This window comes from Epinephelus moara, chromosome 21 (assembly GCF_006386435.1).
Source record: "Epinephelus moara isolate mb chromosome 21, YSFRI_EMoa_1.0, whole genome shotgun sequence".
Taxonomy (NCBI): domain Eukaryota; kingdom Metazoa; phylum Chordata; class Actinopteri; order Perciformes; family Serranidae; genus Epinephelus; species Epinephelus moara.
The window spans coordinates 19,211,472-19,228,328 of record NC_065526.1 but is presented as its reverse complement, the minus strand read 5'-3'; the positions used below and the strand labels follow the sequence as shown (position 1 = coordinate 19,228,328).

Here is a 16,857-nt window from a genome sequence, read left to right as displayed (position 1 = left end):
CAGAAGCAGGTAGCGTCTGAGATTGCTAAGCCGCCTTAACAAGCATTGTCTAGCCAATTTACCTGTAAAGCTCTAGGTAGCCCTGCACTAACATGATCAGCTTTTCCGTATTTATCAGACTGAATATTTACAGAAGAAGGGAAAGATATCTGTCAGCTGTGATTGGTTTGTAACGTGACTCCTGTCTGACTGCCGAGCGTGGAGGTGCAGCTCCTAACAGAGTTTAATGTTTTTTTTCTGCGACTAAGCAACCAATAAAATCTTGCCGACTAATGACCTTTCTGGTTGACTAAGGTCTGGTCGACTATTAGGGGGCAGCCCCAAAAAATTCAAATTTGAGTTCGACTCTTTAAGATTTCATTCACAAACTAAACATGATCCCCACTTTAACACCACTTCCCACAGGCTCCACACAGAGTCAGAAACACTGGAATGAACACTAAGCTGTGGAGCAGCCCGAATGTAATCACAAGAAACACGATCTTAAAGAACGTCCTGAAGATGTAACTCCCAGACATGGACAGCACCACCACTCCTAAAATAGTGGACAGCGCTCCTTGCAGTATCGGATAGCCTAAACGGGCCAAGGCATCTGTAGCTTTCTCATTGACATCACTCTTGGAGCTGGAAACAAAAGAATAACAAATATGTGCTGAGAAGTCTACGGAAAACCCGATGCACATGACGAGGTTGATCATGGAGATGGAGTCCAGGTTTACACCCCATAGTGCCATGAACCCCGTCACTCCAACAATGACTGAACAAATTGCGAACGCCACCCACATGGAACAAAGAGGACTGGGTATGAGGATGAGTGAGACGACCAGCATCACGACCACAGCCACCAGGATGGTTTGAACGGTGTTGTCCTTGATGACAGTGTACTGGTCAAAGAAGATGAAAGCAGGGTGGTACACCAGGACCTGTACTGGACACTCGTCTACTGTCCTCCTGAGTCTAACCATCATGTCCTTCGGTGTGGTATTGTTGAGTGTCTGAATAAAAAAGCGGGAGGCCTGAATCTTATTGTCTGCAGTGAAGTTGATGTCTTGTCTGAACATGGACTGGAGCTCTAAGAAACGGGTCAGATGAGTTTGGAAAGCCTCTTGAGATCCGATTCTGAGATTGGTTGCATTTGCGTACTCTTCAAAAGAAAGAAACCAAGCAAACGTGCCATTGACAAAATTCAAATCCTCAAAGTTTGAAATGCATGAACGCAGATGCTCCAGTTCACCCTTGTCCCAGTACGAGATCGGCTGCTTCACCACTACCATCACATTATAGCTGTATTTGGAGAAGTGTTGCCTTTGATTGTTGTAATAATTGACAATGTAGGAATCGTCCAAAGCCAGATTCCTTGTGTCGAGTCCCTCCTGTAAGATAAAACAACCATAGATGCTAGCAGCCAGATAGCATGCGTAAATGACAAAGACACATGCTTTCACCCATTTGTGGGTCAGAAACGGACCATAGAACCGCTCAAACATTTGACTCATGGGCTCAGTGTCCTCCATCTCGGTCATTCGATCGTATCGCCCCCCAACGCAGCACACACTGAAGGCTTTCGAACTCCTGGAGGGTAAGTCTTCCGGGACTTTGGCACAGGTGAACCAGTGCTTGTTCTCTGCCTCCCTCTGTCCGTTCAGAGCCATACACGCCCCCAGGAAAGTGATGCTGTACAGGTAGCAGAAGCAAATAGAAATCCCAGCGTACAGGCAGAAGGACCGGACAGAACCAAAGGACGAGGTGTAGCCCAGGAAGAGAGCCAGAGCATCGGTCAGGGTGGTGATGGTGATGGAGACAGAAGCGTGCTTGTAGGTGTCAGCCAGCCGGTCGGGGACGCTGTCCAGGACGCAGGTCCTCTGCCAGCAGGAGATCATGATGAACATATCATCGAGTCCGATACCTTGAGATTGAAAGGAGAAACCGAGTTTTGTGTAAAATCAGCTGAGGTTATGTGACTTTGTCTTTCTGAATGACCTTTGTCAAGATCTGCTTTGCAAGGACTATACCTGTTTTTGAAAGTTTTAGCTCTTTAAGTATAAACGGTGTTTAGACTACTTTGCATTTTGCTGATTACTTTCAAATGCAGCTTATGTTGTCCTAATTTTCGTTCTGTTTGGCAGCCATTGGTTTCCATTTATGGCTGTTCATCATGACAATCGATAGGCGTTTGCAGACCGCAGAAACTTTTTCATAGTTCTAAGAACATCCGTTTTTATTGTGGCCGCACTGCAAGAACCAGGGACAATCGTAGTTCTTATGTTGTGTTCACACCAGGCGCTAATAAAAGAATTCATGCAAGTGAATTACATGTAAAGTCAATGTCATGATGTGATCAGACGCAAATTCCTTGCGGGCTGCTTATGTATGCAATACGAATGACGTGAAGTACATTAATTAAGTGGAGCGAATTAAGCAAGTAGCATGATTTCGTTTCACACGCTTATTCATGAGAGTTGAGATCTTCCAGGGACTTAGGACGCCGAGGACATACTGGCGAAAGTTCATTCAGTGATTCAGTGATTTCACATGCGTATGACACAAGTTATTTGTGCGTTAGTCTCTATATACAGACTCTACATTCAGTGAATATAGAGTCTGTAGGCAAACCCCGGAGATCTTGCCTCCGGAAGAAGAGCGGAAGAGCCCTGGTTTCCAGTGCTAGGCTGTTTGTAGTCAGCGTGATATTGATCAATCACGTTTGAGCCGGCTGCAGTTGTTGCCTGGTTAAACGCTCTGTGCGGTGAACTAACGAGGCGGAACATAATTGGCATCACTGCAAACTCTGAATCCATCGCAATGGTTCAGCATATTTACTTATAAACGGAAGTCGGAAACGGAAGTTTGCCTCCTCAAACCGGAATGCCAAAAAATCGGGTCTGCCCCCAGAGGCTGTATCACTGTCTGCCGGAAGTCAGACGCCAAATACAGCCGATGGGTTCCGAGAATGTTTGTGCGTATGAAGCGAGTCAGATGGGTTCCGAGAATGTTTGTGCGTATGAAGCGAGTCAACACAAAATATTCTAGTGTTCAAACTTAGTAACACAACACGAAAATTCGCATTGCGTTTGGGGTGACCTCAGCATTATGGTCTTTTTACACCTAGTCAGTATCTTGCGAATGTATTTTTAAAATTTGTCATCTGATAAAAATTGTTACGCACAGAAACCTTGAACACTGAGTCCGATGAGTTTAATTGTTCTATCTCTTGCAAAAATTCAAGACAAAATGTAAAGACACATTTGCTGTGCGACTTACTGCTGGGAAGTGAAAACATTGGAATATGTAATTCTTGTATACTCAAAATTGTGCAATGAATGCCATGTCATGTCAGTGCAGGTTTTATTTTTAAGATTAATAGAAAGTAATGTTGTTTTTTGAGGTTTTTTAATGGACCTACCCAATATCATGAAAGGACAGGAAGCAACTGTCATGACAAAAGGTTGATCCAGCAACAGCAGAGCACCAAAACCACTCAGGACCGCCAGACCCGTGGAGAGCACCCCACAGGTCGCCACCCACACCTTCGTCCTGACATTATCCAACCTGAAAGAAATAAGAGAACAAAAAGAGCCATACATCCAAAACTTGTCACATTAAATGTGCAGCAGATTTTTTACCAACCTCCAACATGATATGATGGAAAATGTGATGGCAATGGCGTAGGTGATGGAGAATAAATAGATGACAGAAGCTGGAGATTTCTTGAATTCCCACTGCATTGACATGGAGGTGGAGTATGACACCTAGAGAGATTATTAATACATTTAACAGAAGCCTCTTAACAGTCCAGTGTGAAAGATTCAGGGGCATATACTGGCAGAAATGGAAAATAATGTAATAAGTCTGCTGTCTTTAGTGTATAATCACCTGAAAATGAGGATCATTGTGTTTTTGTTACCTGAGAATGAGGCATTTTTATCTGTGATCCCTCATTACGAACTGAGGAAACAGCTACCTGAAAACACTTTCTTATAGCCTTCTCCTGCTTTGTGGGCATCAGTTATTTTAGTTTTCAGCGGACTAGGCAGCTGTTTAGAGGAGCCCATGGCTGCTGGTTGTTGGGACAAGATTTCAGATGTCAGAATGTTTATAAAGCTTCGGAATTTGCATCACCTGGCCTTTCCTAATGATGACTGAGAACAAGCCGTAGCCCTATCAAGCTCATTAAGGTCTGATCCCTGTTAAAAGTTGTCTGAGAGCTCAAATGTCTTGAGATGCCCAAACTTTTGCATGGTGCTGCTTTCCCTTTTCTCACAAAACAAAAAATAATACACTGATCTAGCTTACCTACATGAAACACCGATTTGTAAAGTAAAACTGCTTTATTCAGTGTTTTAATTGGGTTAACTAGCCTGGTCAGCAACCTTCACTAGCAAATGAGCCATTTTTGACAAAAAATAATTTTTAAAATCTGTCCAGAGCTACAAAACATATTTAAGCCTGAGACCTGAGACCTCTGTGGATAATTCAGCTCCTGGTAAAAGCTTCCTGAACATTGAACACTAAAGGAATCCTAACCAGGATTTCACATTTGGCACATGGGAGAAGTTTCAGCTGGTTGCAATCTGCAATCCTCACTGCTAGATGCCACTAAATTCTACACACTGCAAAAACAAAAATAGAAACAAAAAGCTGATCATGTCAAGCACCAGACTGTGTTAAAGTTCTGCTTACCTGAATGTAAGCTGATGACATGTTTGAGACCAAACTAATGAAGCTTTCCAACCAAACGTCCGTCTTTGTTTTGTTGTCCTCACTTAAATAGTAATGGAGCTGAATGGCTTTTGCACTTTCAACAACTGAGCTCTCATTGTGCAGTGTCACACTCCCCAGACTTAAATATAAAGGAAACCTCCCAAAACCAGAGTAATACCACGGATATGTCAAATTAACTGTGTCTATATTGGATTTGTACTCAATGATATCTAAAATATCATTTGAGGTGCAGGATCCCATCACTTCAGCACAAACATCCTCATATTGAAATGACTGGTTGTCAAACTGCACCACCATACTCCTGACTTTAAAGTCCAAGTCTAGGATGTCCTGGAGTGACTCCACACTCAGAATATTCCTGTCACCTGAAGCTATAAGAGTCGCATAATTCCCATTTGTGCTCAGTCTCAAACGTGAAAACATGGAATGGCTTCCTGGAAATGTTTCTTGGATATATTTCCTCTCCAGCTTGGCTCGTCCATCGACAGGTGTGAACTGCTCCTCGATATCATTTGACATTCTGTCCTCGAGAAGATAAAATCCACTCCCCAGACTCGCAGAGAGAACAAGGGGGGTGATCAGGAACCACCAGGGATGAGATCCGATAAAGTGACCCATCATCTCAAAACAGATGCGCAGGTGTCTCTCTATGCAGTCTGTGTGGAATCTGGCCATGCTGTGAAGACTTGCTCCTTTAAAATCTGGATTTCTGTTTGGCATTTAGTACAAAACCTACTGTGAGGGATATGAAAGAGCTTTTCTCAGATGTGTCAACATTAAAGAAAGCTGTGAGTGTTCAGGGCCAGCTGTATTTATTGTGCTGCAGAGTCTTTCAGCTCCTTCATGAGATTAGATTTGCATAATAACAGGGTTGGCCCGCTCTGTAATGAACAGAGGCTGATGAGGTTTGAGGAAAGGCTCAGTCAAAGAGTCTATTGAGGAACAGTCGGTGCAGTACGGCTCACTGGTCCCAGTTCAATACACACTGTCAGTGGTTTCAAGTTGCTTTATCCCCAGGTGATTCCCTCTCATGGCTGAGGTAACATTAAACTGTAAATGTAGCAACACAGAACAAAGACGTGTTATAGTGTGGATCTGTATTTTCTTTGTTTTCTACCTGTTGATTGACTTCCCTCAGATCCCTCAAGCATCCAATTCTGCTTCAGGGTAAACTGGCCAACAATAGGAAAATATGTGGCTATATCAAAACCACATTTTGTGAGGTAATTGAATATTCAAAAGCCAGTAGATGAAATAGCAGACACACAAAAAAGCTTCTTTTTTTTTGCAATATATCATAAAATTAACTTTTTAAGAATTTACAATATATCCACCTGACAAATAAATCGTTTAATTATTATTGTAAAACTGTAATGGTATGAGTTTTATTATTAACGCTTTTAGACTCACTTTGACACCCTAAACAGTTGTATTACTTTTGTCATCTTGTAGTTTGGTTTTATGATTATGGTATTAGAATAAAAAAAAATGCTTATGATGTATTTCTATTTTTTGTTTAATTTAATTTAATTTAATTGATTTAAACAACTTTATTCAATTATATTGATGTACATATAATACAATATCAGGTACAAAGGCAAGAAGGATTATTTTTATTTTATTTTATTTTATTGTATGATAAATGCATATTAACATGCAGGTAAACAGCAGCACACAAATCAAATATAGGTGACACAACTACACATGAAATGAGAATATTAAAAGACAGTAACAAAGTACATGTATCAATGTATGTAAATATAAACATTTTCATATCAGTCAGAGGTTTCGGGGGGGGGGGTTTAAAAGCTTTTTTTCGAGAGAGAAATATAGTTTGTGAATGAAACTTTTTTTCATGTAAAGTAGCTTAAAAAAATCAGATCTCTTTGATCAGATATCAAAGCGCACCATCATCTGAGTTATAATAGTAATATATATTATCATTACACTTAAAAAAGTACACAGAGTAAGCAGCTTTTTTAAAAAAAAAGAGAAAAAATGTTGGATGATTTCACAATTTAAAAAAAAAAAGGTGAGAAATTGTTTCAATGTGATGTTTGAGACAATTAGCAGGGCATTTGTTTATTGCTTTATTTTTATTTCAAAATTCTCTTTATTGAAGAAATCTTCACTTACAAGAAGTAACATAAAGACAAAAACAGAAAGGCATCATAATGAGAAATGTATATCATAGCAAACATGACTCCACTCTTAGTAGGACAATACATTCAACAAGTCAGCCGGACATGTGGTGAATGTAATATAATAAAGAGAAGGTGGAAAAAAGATGATGTAAAATACTAAAGGAAAGGCAATAAAATCACATTTCTTAAAATTATCCTGTGTCATACTAATAATTTTTTTATTTTTATTTTTTTATTTTAATGTCTGACTGTCCATACCAGGGGTAGGCTACATGTACAGATACAATAGCATAGAATAAAGTGAAGTAAAATAGAATTAAATAAATATAGGAAAAGTAATATAAATTCAGAATAATGTATCATCGGTTCATGTGAAAGTAATTAAACACACACTTAGTTTTAAGTGCCTTCTTATTCTTAAGGCCTCTTATTGTGGTGCCATAGAAAACTGAAAACCTAGAAAAACTAAAAACCTTATTATTCTTGAGCGCTTTTAACTATGTTTTAAAACCCAAGGCCTTACTGTCATTATATTATTTTAAATCTGTTTAATTATTTTTTGCTTATTCTTTTATTGTTTTATCCTCTATCTCTGTATTAACTGTATTGTTTTAACTTTGAATTGAATTGTTCTTTTGTATTATGTTGTTTTTAACTTTTAACTGCACCTTGAACCTACCTCTGTGTATGAAATGTGCTTTATAAATAAAACTGCCTCGCCTTGCCTTGAGTATCTTCATCATCTGTTGTAGTTCTTGAGAGAAAAATCCGGTATAAAATCTGCCCATCTCTTCCTGTGAATATGCAGTTCCCCTATAATGACATTAATTGTACAAAATAACAACAACAATAATAATAATATTAATAATGATAATGATGAAAAATAATATTATCCCTTTCCTCCTTCTTACATTTTTGTAATTTTATTTTGTACAATGTAATTTTATTTAAACGAAACTATATTCAATCCTTCTCATTACATTTTGTAATGTACTTTAATTGGATTTATGTAATTTAATTTAATTCAATGTAATTTAATTTAATTTTGTTTAATTTAATTCTATTTATTTTATTTTATTCTGTTTTATTTTATTTTTATTTTTGTTTTATTTTTATTTTATTCTGTTTTATTTTATTTTATTTCATTTCATCCCCAAACCTCGTGAGCCCCCCCCCCCATGACGTCACGCGTCGAACGTTGGGCGGAAGTCGCTTGAACAGCAGGCTGTCACCGGAGCCGCTAGCCGCCTGCTGCCCTAAAAAAAACAAGTGAAATTCATCGATAACAGCGTCGCCAGGTACAAGTAAACCCAGCTGCCGCAGGAATATGGACGACGACGTGCTGACGACCCTGAAACTGCTGATTATCGGTGAAAGCGGAGTCGGGAAGTCCAGGTTAGTGTGTGTTTGTAGCGAGCTGTTAGCTAGCCTGCTGAGGATGTTGACATTATTCTTGTTATGTAAGTTTATAACTCACCGCTCAGCAGCTGTAGCTACAGCTAGCTGCCACTGTTGTTGTTGTCCTGCTCATACCAGTGAAGGCCAAATATTAAATGTTGACAGGCTGATAATTAGGTGACAAATAATGTCGCATAGGCAGCTGTAAAACTTTGTACTGGTGTTTTGTTTGTTCATCCTCAGGAAACTGTCAACATGAAAACTGTTTTGTTGTGATCTTCATGTAACTGAGGAAACAACTAACAAAAGCCTGTTGTACTGTGTGCCCTGCTTATTTCCATGTTATCTTTATCTCCCTTAACAGTCTCCTCCTGAGGTTCACAGACGATACTTTTGACCCAGAGCAGTCAGCAACAATAGGTTTAAACTAGCACACACACATACACATAAACAAATAGTATACACAGAGGCATGGAAACAGCTGATCATCTCACACCCTTTCTCTTTACTCTCTTTCTCTCGTGGCTGATCAGGTGTGGATTTCAAAGTAAAGACACTTGCAATAGATGGAAACAAAGCAAAACTCGCCATATGGGTAAGACTGGAATCATTTTCTACATGGTTTGGTCTTTGTTGTGAGGAAAAACATGATGAGCTGCAGGGTTTCTCCACCTGATGGCGACATTACACAGTCAGAATCACATGGAAGCTGAAAAACAAGAGACATGAAGTCCCAATAAAAACACACGGACACAGTGAGGCCCTAACCTCAGCCCAAAACACTGAGCTCTCATACACTTTATTACTCGTCTTCTTCGGGAGATGTGTCTCTGCAGCACAAAATACTATAGTAAAATGAGGAAGAGGACAGTAATGTGTACAGTAAAAGGTATATTATACAGGATTTTCCTTAAAAAACAATGTCACTTACAAAAGTAATCCCTCTTAATTATAATTTGTGACCCACTCTCAGTGTGTAGCGGTGTATTTATCTGCAGATACTCCATGCTCTGCCTGTATTTTCTTATTATTTTACTGTGTTCAGATCGTTCCTGGGCACAGTGCGCAAGAGAGGCCAGGACCAGCGTTGTCAAAAATATTGATTTATCGCTACTTATCGATTCTAATTTGAAACTGTTTGAACACTCAATTTCCGCAGTATCAATACACCGGTACTAGTTGTGCTTTTTGCTCTGTACCTTGTATGGCCTCAATGTCTATTTTTCCCATGGTATTAAAATAGCATTGTGTGACAGAATTTTTTAAGATATCATATTGAATCAGAAATTACAGTATTGTAAAAAGGTACCAAGCAGGCGCCAGACTGTGAACATGCATCCTAGAGGAAGCTATGAAAATTGCAGACACAGTGCCAACCCCTCCAGCTCTAGATTTCTTTGTTATTTTGTAATGACTTCCCCGGTCACTCCTGTTTTTAACATTAGAGCCACATGAATTGTGGATAGTTAGCCTTTAGACACAATATGAAAAAAAAAAAAAAAGAAAATCATATTGCAATTGCAAGATGAGTCACTATTTTAGGTGGAATGGTATTTTTTTAAGCTTCTTATATACTAAAAAAATGTAAAAAGGATGACTTTGATTTTTGCTGGGGTGATTTGTAGACTGAGGCATCTCCATAGCACCACTATGCTTCATTTATAATAGTGTAATGTGACACATTTTACCTTTATCAAGAAATTGCAGCTCCTGTGATTTGGATATTGCACTTGGCTATATTGCAATTTTGATAATATTTCATTTAATTGTGCAGCCCCATTACCTTTAAGAAAATGATTAATATTTGCTAAAAGTCTGCAAGGTGTTTCAGTGGGACAATCCTGAGACCTTACAGTTTTAAAAAATAATGACAGTAATAATCTTTATTGTCTACAGATGTGACAATTTGCCTTCAGCGTCACTGCTTAGTTAAAACACATAATAGTAAAATCATAATGCATGCAACAAGTAACACAGCAGGCTCAGTACAGACAATAATAACTGACATGGGTCCAGTTCAAATGATGGTTTCAACTTTAGAATAATTATTTCATATGGTATGAAAGACTGTGTGTAAATATTTTGGTTGCTGCAGCAGCTCTGTAGCGTCCTCCTGAGGGCACTTTTCTGAACTCTCTAAAAAGCAGATGAACAGGATCAGCCATATTTACAGGCTTTTTGTGTCACCTGCTGTGTTTCACCCATGTGAGATACATCCCAGTTGTTTTTACCCTTTCCCACTACTTTTACAGACAGTCTATCTGTGTCCGCAGCCCCCAGGTGGCCACACCATGTACATGTTAAAACACTTCTGTAAACATCTCTGAAATGATCTTGTTTATATGGTATGAGTTCAGTTTCCTGATTAGATACAAGCCCTGTTTTGCTTTATAAAAATTTATTCCGTGTTGGCTATAAAACTTAAATTGCGATCAAAAATAGTTTCCAAAATATTTGAACTCCTCTACTGCTTCAACAAGCAGATAGTTAATCAAAACAGGCTGCAAATAATGACATTGTGTTGACTCACAATAACCAGCTCCTTAGTCGTACTGTCATTCCCTCTCTGTGCGTTTATATGGGTTGTTGGTCAGCGCAACACACCAGCATGTTATTAAGAGCACATGTCATAATCAGGGTCTGTGAGTTTGGACGCTGGCAGTGTACTGGTTGCTCTTAAAAGTTTGGTGTCATGGAGTCTTTCTCTGCCCCTGATTGACGTCTCTTTGCTTTGATTATCTCTTTGCTTTTGCAGGACACAGCCGGACAGGAAAGGTTTCGCACCCTGACACCCAGCTACTACCGTGGTGCACAGGGAGTCATACTTGGTAAACAGACATGTTTATAAAGCCACATGACATGTTTAATACCACACCTAGAGACCATGATCTCTTCACAGTAAAAGAGTCATATCCAATCTCATTGACCTTTATTTAAACATTATTCTGTAACTATAACTGCAGAGTCCTGATGAAATTGTTGTCAAGAAAAATCAAATATGTCCTAACTCCTTTTCTTTGTTTGCGTGGTTTTGACAGTATATGATGTCACAAAGCGCGACACTTTTACGAAGCTTGAAAACTGGCTGAATGAACTGGAAACCTACACAACTCGTATTGACATTGTAAAGATGCTCGTCGGGAACAAGATTGATCGGGTGAGTCCGTCACTTGTGCCAGTTTGACACATACAATAAACAGTCGTAATTGGCCCATCTTTTTGAAACAAGTTAGATTTCAATTAGTTTATGTTCATAATATGCCTAATATGACCACAGTTTCAAATTTGATCTTTAATTAAACATGGCCAATGTTTCAAGTAATGAGGTAGACATATAAAAGTAATCCCTGTGAGCAAAAACCTTGGTGGTGATGGATTTCTTTATATGGTCATTTGTGTTTACATTTCATATGCTGCTGCAAAATAGAACTTGTGAACTAGGGGTTACAATGTGGGAAGTCGTGTCGACAATGTGTTTGGGTTTCAAGGCGTGAAAACAATGCTGCAAGGCAACAAAGGCTGTTGGGAACTAGGAGCCACCGAGGCTAACAATTTAGCAAGCTAGCAAGTGAGTAATGTGCTACAGGGAATGCGTAATGAGGAGGAAACACAGGAGGCCACTGGGAATGTCAACATTGTCCTCAGACATAATAAATTACGACTATAATTACAATCTATAAAATTACCCTCCACCGAAAAATTAACTTTCATAGCCTCCACCTTTTCTGAATATGTCAGCAAACACGTCTCCTCTCGGAACAAGAGGGGGTGATTATTTGGACTCCTCCTGCGAACACGGGAAACACTGCCCCATTTGAAGGCAGCAATATGCTGCTGCTACATGTAGCTACATGCTAACATCAGGGAAACATGTAATTACTGGTTGCCATTGTTGTTAATTTCTTCCCCCGATTTCCGATCTTATATCTGCTTGAACATGTCCACTTGTCAGGATTTTGTTTCAGAAGCTTTTATTGGGGATTTTTTAAGGTGCAAAATGCCGCCATACTCCATTACAGTCATTCCCCTGGATGCAAGTACACTGCTACATGTAGCTACATACTAATGTCAGGCAAACATGTGATCTTGGTTGATGTTGTTAAAATCTCTCCAATTTGGGATTTATTATTATTATTATTATTATTTTTTCAGTTGAAAGTATTGCTGTACTCCAATACAGTCACTCCCCGCCTGCAGGTGCACTGCTACATGTAGCTACATGCTAACATTGGGGAAACATTTAATTGTGGTTGCAGATGTTTATTTCTCCCTGATTTCGGATCATATTCCTGCTGGAACATGTCCAGTTGTGTCTAGAAGCTTTTACTGGAGATTTTTTTTACGCTAAGTGCGGCTATACTCCATTGCAGTCATTCCTTTGGATGCAAGCACACTGCTACATGCTACATGCTAACGTCAGGGAAACGGGAAACATGTAACATGCTGCAAAGGCTTTGGTTTAAAAGCTTTTATTAGTAGAAAGTGCCGGCATACTCCATTACAGTCGTTCACGGCTGCAGTTACGGTGCAGAGAGGCTGCGAGCGCAGATATGGAAGATGGGGAATGCTGAGCAGACTGGGCTTTTTTGGGAGGGGGAGGCCTAAAAGACGGGTGCTAAAATTAATCGTTTCAAACAGAGGTTGGATACAGGTGTTCCAGCACAGACAGTATGAGGAAAATAAAGTGTTTTCTGACCCTTAAATCATGTAAAAATGTTTTAGTAGGAACCCAAAATTCAAGTATGAACCCTGAAAATGAGCATAATAGACCCCTTTAATGTTAACCTTGGTTTTATACTTACCCCTCAAATTAACGATATTAAAAAAAATCATGGAACACCAGAAATACTCTTAAGAGTTTTATAAATGTGCTCACCGGCCATTGATGTTGCTTTACTTGTCCGTAACATTTAATCATTTACAGTGTGTATTCCACATAGAGATAATGACACAGGATGTCTGGTTTTCAGGATGACCATGAAGTGGACAGAAACGAGGGACTGAAATTTGCGAGGAAACACTCCATGCTTTTTATTGGTAAGTATCCATGTTGGAGTAAAAATCAGACATGGTCATTTAAACTAATAGAGCCATAAAATGTGACTTACTGTATAGCCGTTAAAACTTACCATACTGTATTTAAAAGTCAGAGCTGTAGCTGTGTAGTTGGATCCAGTCAGGACATCACTTAGTCAGTCATGCATTTAGTTTGGGTTTGTTGCGTTGTTTATACTCCACTGGCATGTTTGAGTGTCTCGCGCTGAAAGATGCGGCCACTCCAGAAGAACTGCATTATGATTAACATCTAGCGGGCTTTCATTTATCGGATCCATGTCTACACGTGTTCCTGATTCTCATCTCCAATCTGCCCCTCTCTGGGAAATTACGTTAACATTTCTGTGGAGTTTCCATTTTAGAACGGCTAAATTAAGGGGTTTTGAAAAGGGTTGGGCAAGAAGATGTCGTGGATTTAATCCACTGTGAGGATGTCTTCATCCCACTGGATGTCTCTGGCTGCTTAAATGAAGTCATTTCATACTTTGTATGTCATGTTTGTCAACACTTGGATATTTTTAAAGCTCCATCGTTAGTTTTAGTGTGTTATAAAAAGAAACATGTTTTGGATTTAAAAGCTGACGTGTATTTTTTTTGTAACATTTTGGAAAGTGCTCTTTTTGGCTGGTCTCATAAATCTTGGTAACTGTCTTTCCTTTGTACAGAGGCCAGTGCAAAGACCAAAGATGGCGTCCAGTGTGCCTTTGAGGAGCTTGTGGAGAAGATCCTCCAGACTCCAGGGCTTTGGGAGAGTGAAACCCAGGGTCAGAAGGTCCGTCTGGGGCAGCAGGAGGAGAGCAGTGGCAGGGCATGTGGAGGATACTGTTCCATACCCTGAAACCAGACAGAAGGAAAACCTGATAGGAACGACCACGGACCAGAAACAGAGAGAAAGAGAGGGAGATGTGGAACTGGATGAGTACTTTTTAAAGAAAAAAGTTTATTGTTGGAGTAGAACTGTCGGTCGAAAGGACTTTGCTGTTTGCACACTTCCTTTTCAACCATCATCTGTCACTACTTTCTGTTTAAAACATGAATGGAAGGATCACGCAAAAATAGCCTCTTGCCTAAGGATGTATAGTGTTTTAAATTGACAGAACCATGCCAAGTGTACAGAGCGTTATACAAGTACATGTCTGGTTTGAATTTATCTTACTGGCAGCAGTGATTCTGTTGTACATTAAGGCATCAGGTTAATAGCATAGTGCCTATTACATGAACCAATTTGTAGGTAACAGCACATAGCTTGTTAAATTTTACCCCAAATAATTCATTATAATCAGGACAGATTTCCCCTCAATTCCTATAGAAAAAAAAAAACTAGCTCCCCGCTCGTGCTTTGTGAGCTGTAAATGTCAACTTCTATGTAGCTGCAGAGTTAAAGTACAAAATGTTCCACAATTTGCGAGCTTTACTTCATAAATGACACATCACTTAGATTTGGTGCAAGAGACTTTGATTGATCTGTCATCGTGCACCGCAACACTGTGAGTAAGACATTTCACAACTGTTACAGTTACTGACAGCAGTTCATTTTTACTGTTAATACAATTATTGTTTCTTTGATGGTGATTTCCACCAAATTCTGTGCTTCAGAACATATACAGGCTTTTGAATGAACTGATTTCCTGTTTTATTTTTCCTCTTTATGTCGACATATGCAAGACAAGTAGCCATCTTTGTCTTTTAGGATTTCCTGCAATCAAACCTTTCGTCTTTTGTCTTTGCATGTCTGATGTGGACCATAACTTCCACGGCTACAAGTGTAAGGTTTACAGTATTAAAGACTACTTCACCCGAAAAATTATAATTTGTTTATTACTGTGTTATGCTGAATTTGTTAAGAAAACTTTGTTTATCTTGCGTGCCCCCACGGTGAACGCAGAATCAAGGAAAGGCTAACATTCTTCATGAACTGAAGTCACAAGTGGACGTGTCTAACAACAGCAAAACTATGTCAGAACATCCAATTACAAACTCATACACAACTTTTGCAGTATAACACAAATCCAATTGTTTGCTCAGACCTTCCCAAGTACATGCATTTTCACTAAAACACAATATAAAACACATCGACCTACGAGCAGTGCGACCTGATTGTTACTACTACTTACATACTTAAAATCAAGCGGCAACCTTCGGGGCTGAAAAATGAAGCCAATACAGAGGTGTCAAAAACTGCAGTTCCTCTAATGGCCACTTGGGGCTGGCTCCAAAAGCAAGTCAACCCCCACAAACCCTCATGTTAACATGTCCAACTTAACTTTACAGCAGTTGATCTCATCCTATGCTCGGAGGGTAAGGAGCTTCCAGACCTCATTTGTTCTCTCAATTTGCGGACATTTTTGGCTGCTTTTCTTCATCTTTGAGTTAGCTGCTAACTGCTTCGAGCTGCTTTTTAAATATTTCGGCGGTCGGTTGCACACATAACACATCGTCAAAACGTCACTCCTGTCTGGTCCTGCTGACTGTCCTTTTTACAGAGACGTCAATTTAGTGTTGTTACTACCTCTGCTGCCAGCTCAAAGGCTAAACCACTCTGTTCTCCATTCTGCAACTGTACCATTTATAATTTGGTCACCTCTGGCTCTCAAAAAAAAGATGGCGGCGGCAGAAATGCAAGAGGCTTCAAAATGGAAGTCCACAAACCAATAGGTGACATCACGGTAGCTACGTCCATTATTTGTCTCTGTTTTATTTGTCCATTCTGTGGTTTAAACATGCATGTGCCCAGGTGCGCTACTCATGCGTGAGACTGTTAATGCTGACGCCTTATAACTCGTAAGGTTTTAGTAAAAATACATGTGTTTGTGAAGTACTGAGCATACTGGATAAATGAGACTTGGATTATACATGAGTTGCGTGTGAAATTGTAAACGGCTGTTTTGATATATTGCTATTGTTGTTAAAGGCGGCCCCCGTTTACTTCAACTCATGAAGAATGTTCGCCTGTTTTGGATTCTCCGTTCACCGTGGAGGCTTGCGAGAAAACCAATTTTTCTTCATGAATTCACGGTGACACACAGTGAGTAATTGATTTCCAAATTATCATTTTGTGAGTGAAGTATTAGCAATAAAATATGCTCTTTAATTCACTTGAGCTCACAGCTTTTATTTTGCCAATCTGATCTGGCAAAACAAAGGAAGCAGTTTGTTCATTTAGTCCCAGCTTGACCCTGTGAGCTCGTTTTTTCCCCCTATTTATTTTGCGGTTTCTGTGTGGTGCTGTGGTCCATATAACGTCCCACTGACTTGTTGAAGGCATTTCTCACACATTATAGTATAAGAGCATTCCTGAGTGCTTTGTTCTTCCCCCTGTCTACAGTACAGTATGGATCTGATGTATTGTTTGAATTCCTTTTCTTGTTTAAAATCATGTTGACCTCTATCCCTGTCGTTTTTCCTGTTGTGTTTGCTGTGTGCGCCTCTTTGAATCATACTCAGCATTATGTTAAATTGATATCTGCCTTAACATTGAATGGAATTAAGGTCCAGTAACGTTTGTATTGTTTCAAACGGAAATAAATGACAACCTCGA

General features: G+C 39.4%; 2 protein-coding genes across 2 annotated transcripts; one reads left to right on the top strand and one right to left on the bottom strand.

Moving 5' to 3' along the window:
- Nucleotides 1-386: 386 nt before the first annotated feature.
- Nucleotides 387-5,397, bottom strand: LOC126382623 (patched domain-containing protein 3). Its single transcript, XM_050032602.1, has 4 exons — nt 4,681-5,397; nt 3,628-3,749; nt 3,404-3,549; nt 387-1,906 (listed from the first exon to the last, which is right to left on the bottom strand). Exons 1-4 carry the CDS (start codon nt 5,395-5,397, stop codon nt 387-389), a joined length of 2,505 nt encoding a protein of 834 aa, XP_049888559.1.
- A 2,654-nt stretch (nt 5,398-8,051) lies between these two features.
- Nucleotides 8,052-16,857, top strand: LOC126382634 (ras-related protein Rab-18-B). Its single transcript, XM_050032618.1, has 7 exons — nt 8,052-8,261; nt 8,629-8,684; nt 8,798-8,859; nt 11,020-11,092; nt 11,303-11,421; nt 13,235-13,301; nt 13,985-16,857. The coding sequence occupies exons 1-7, from the start codon at nt 8,194-8,196 to the stop codon at nt 14,155-14,157; spliced, it is 618 nt and encodes a 205-aa protein (XP_049888575.1). The 5' UTR covers nt 8,052-8,193; the 3' UTR covers nt 14,158-16,857.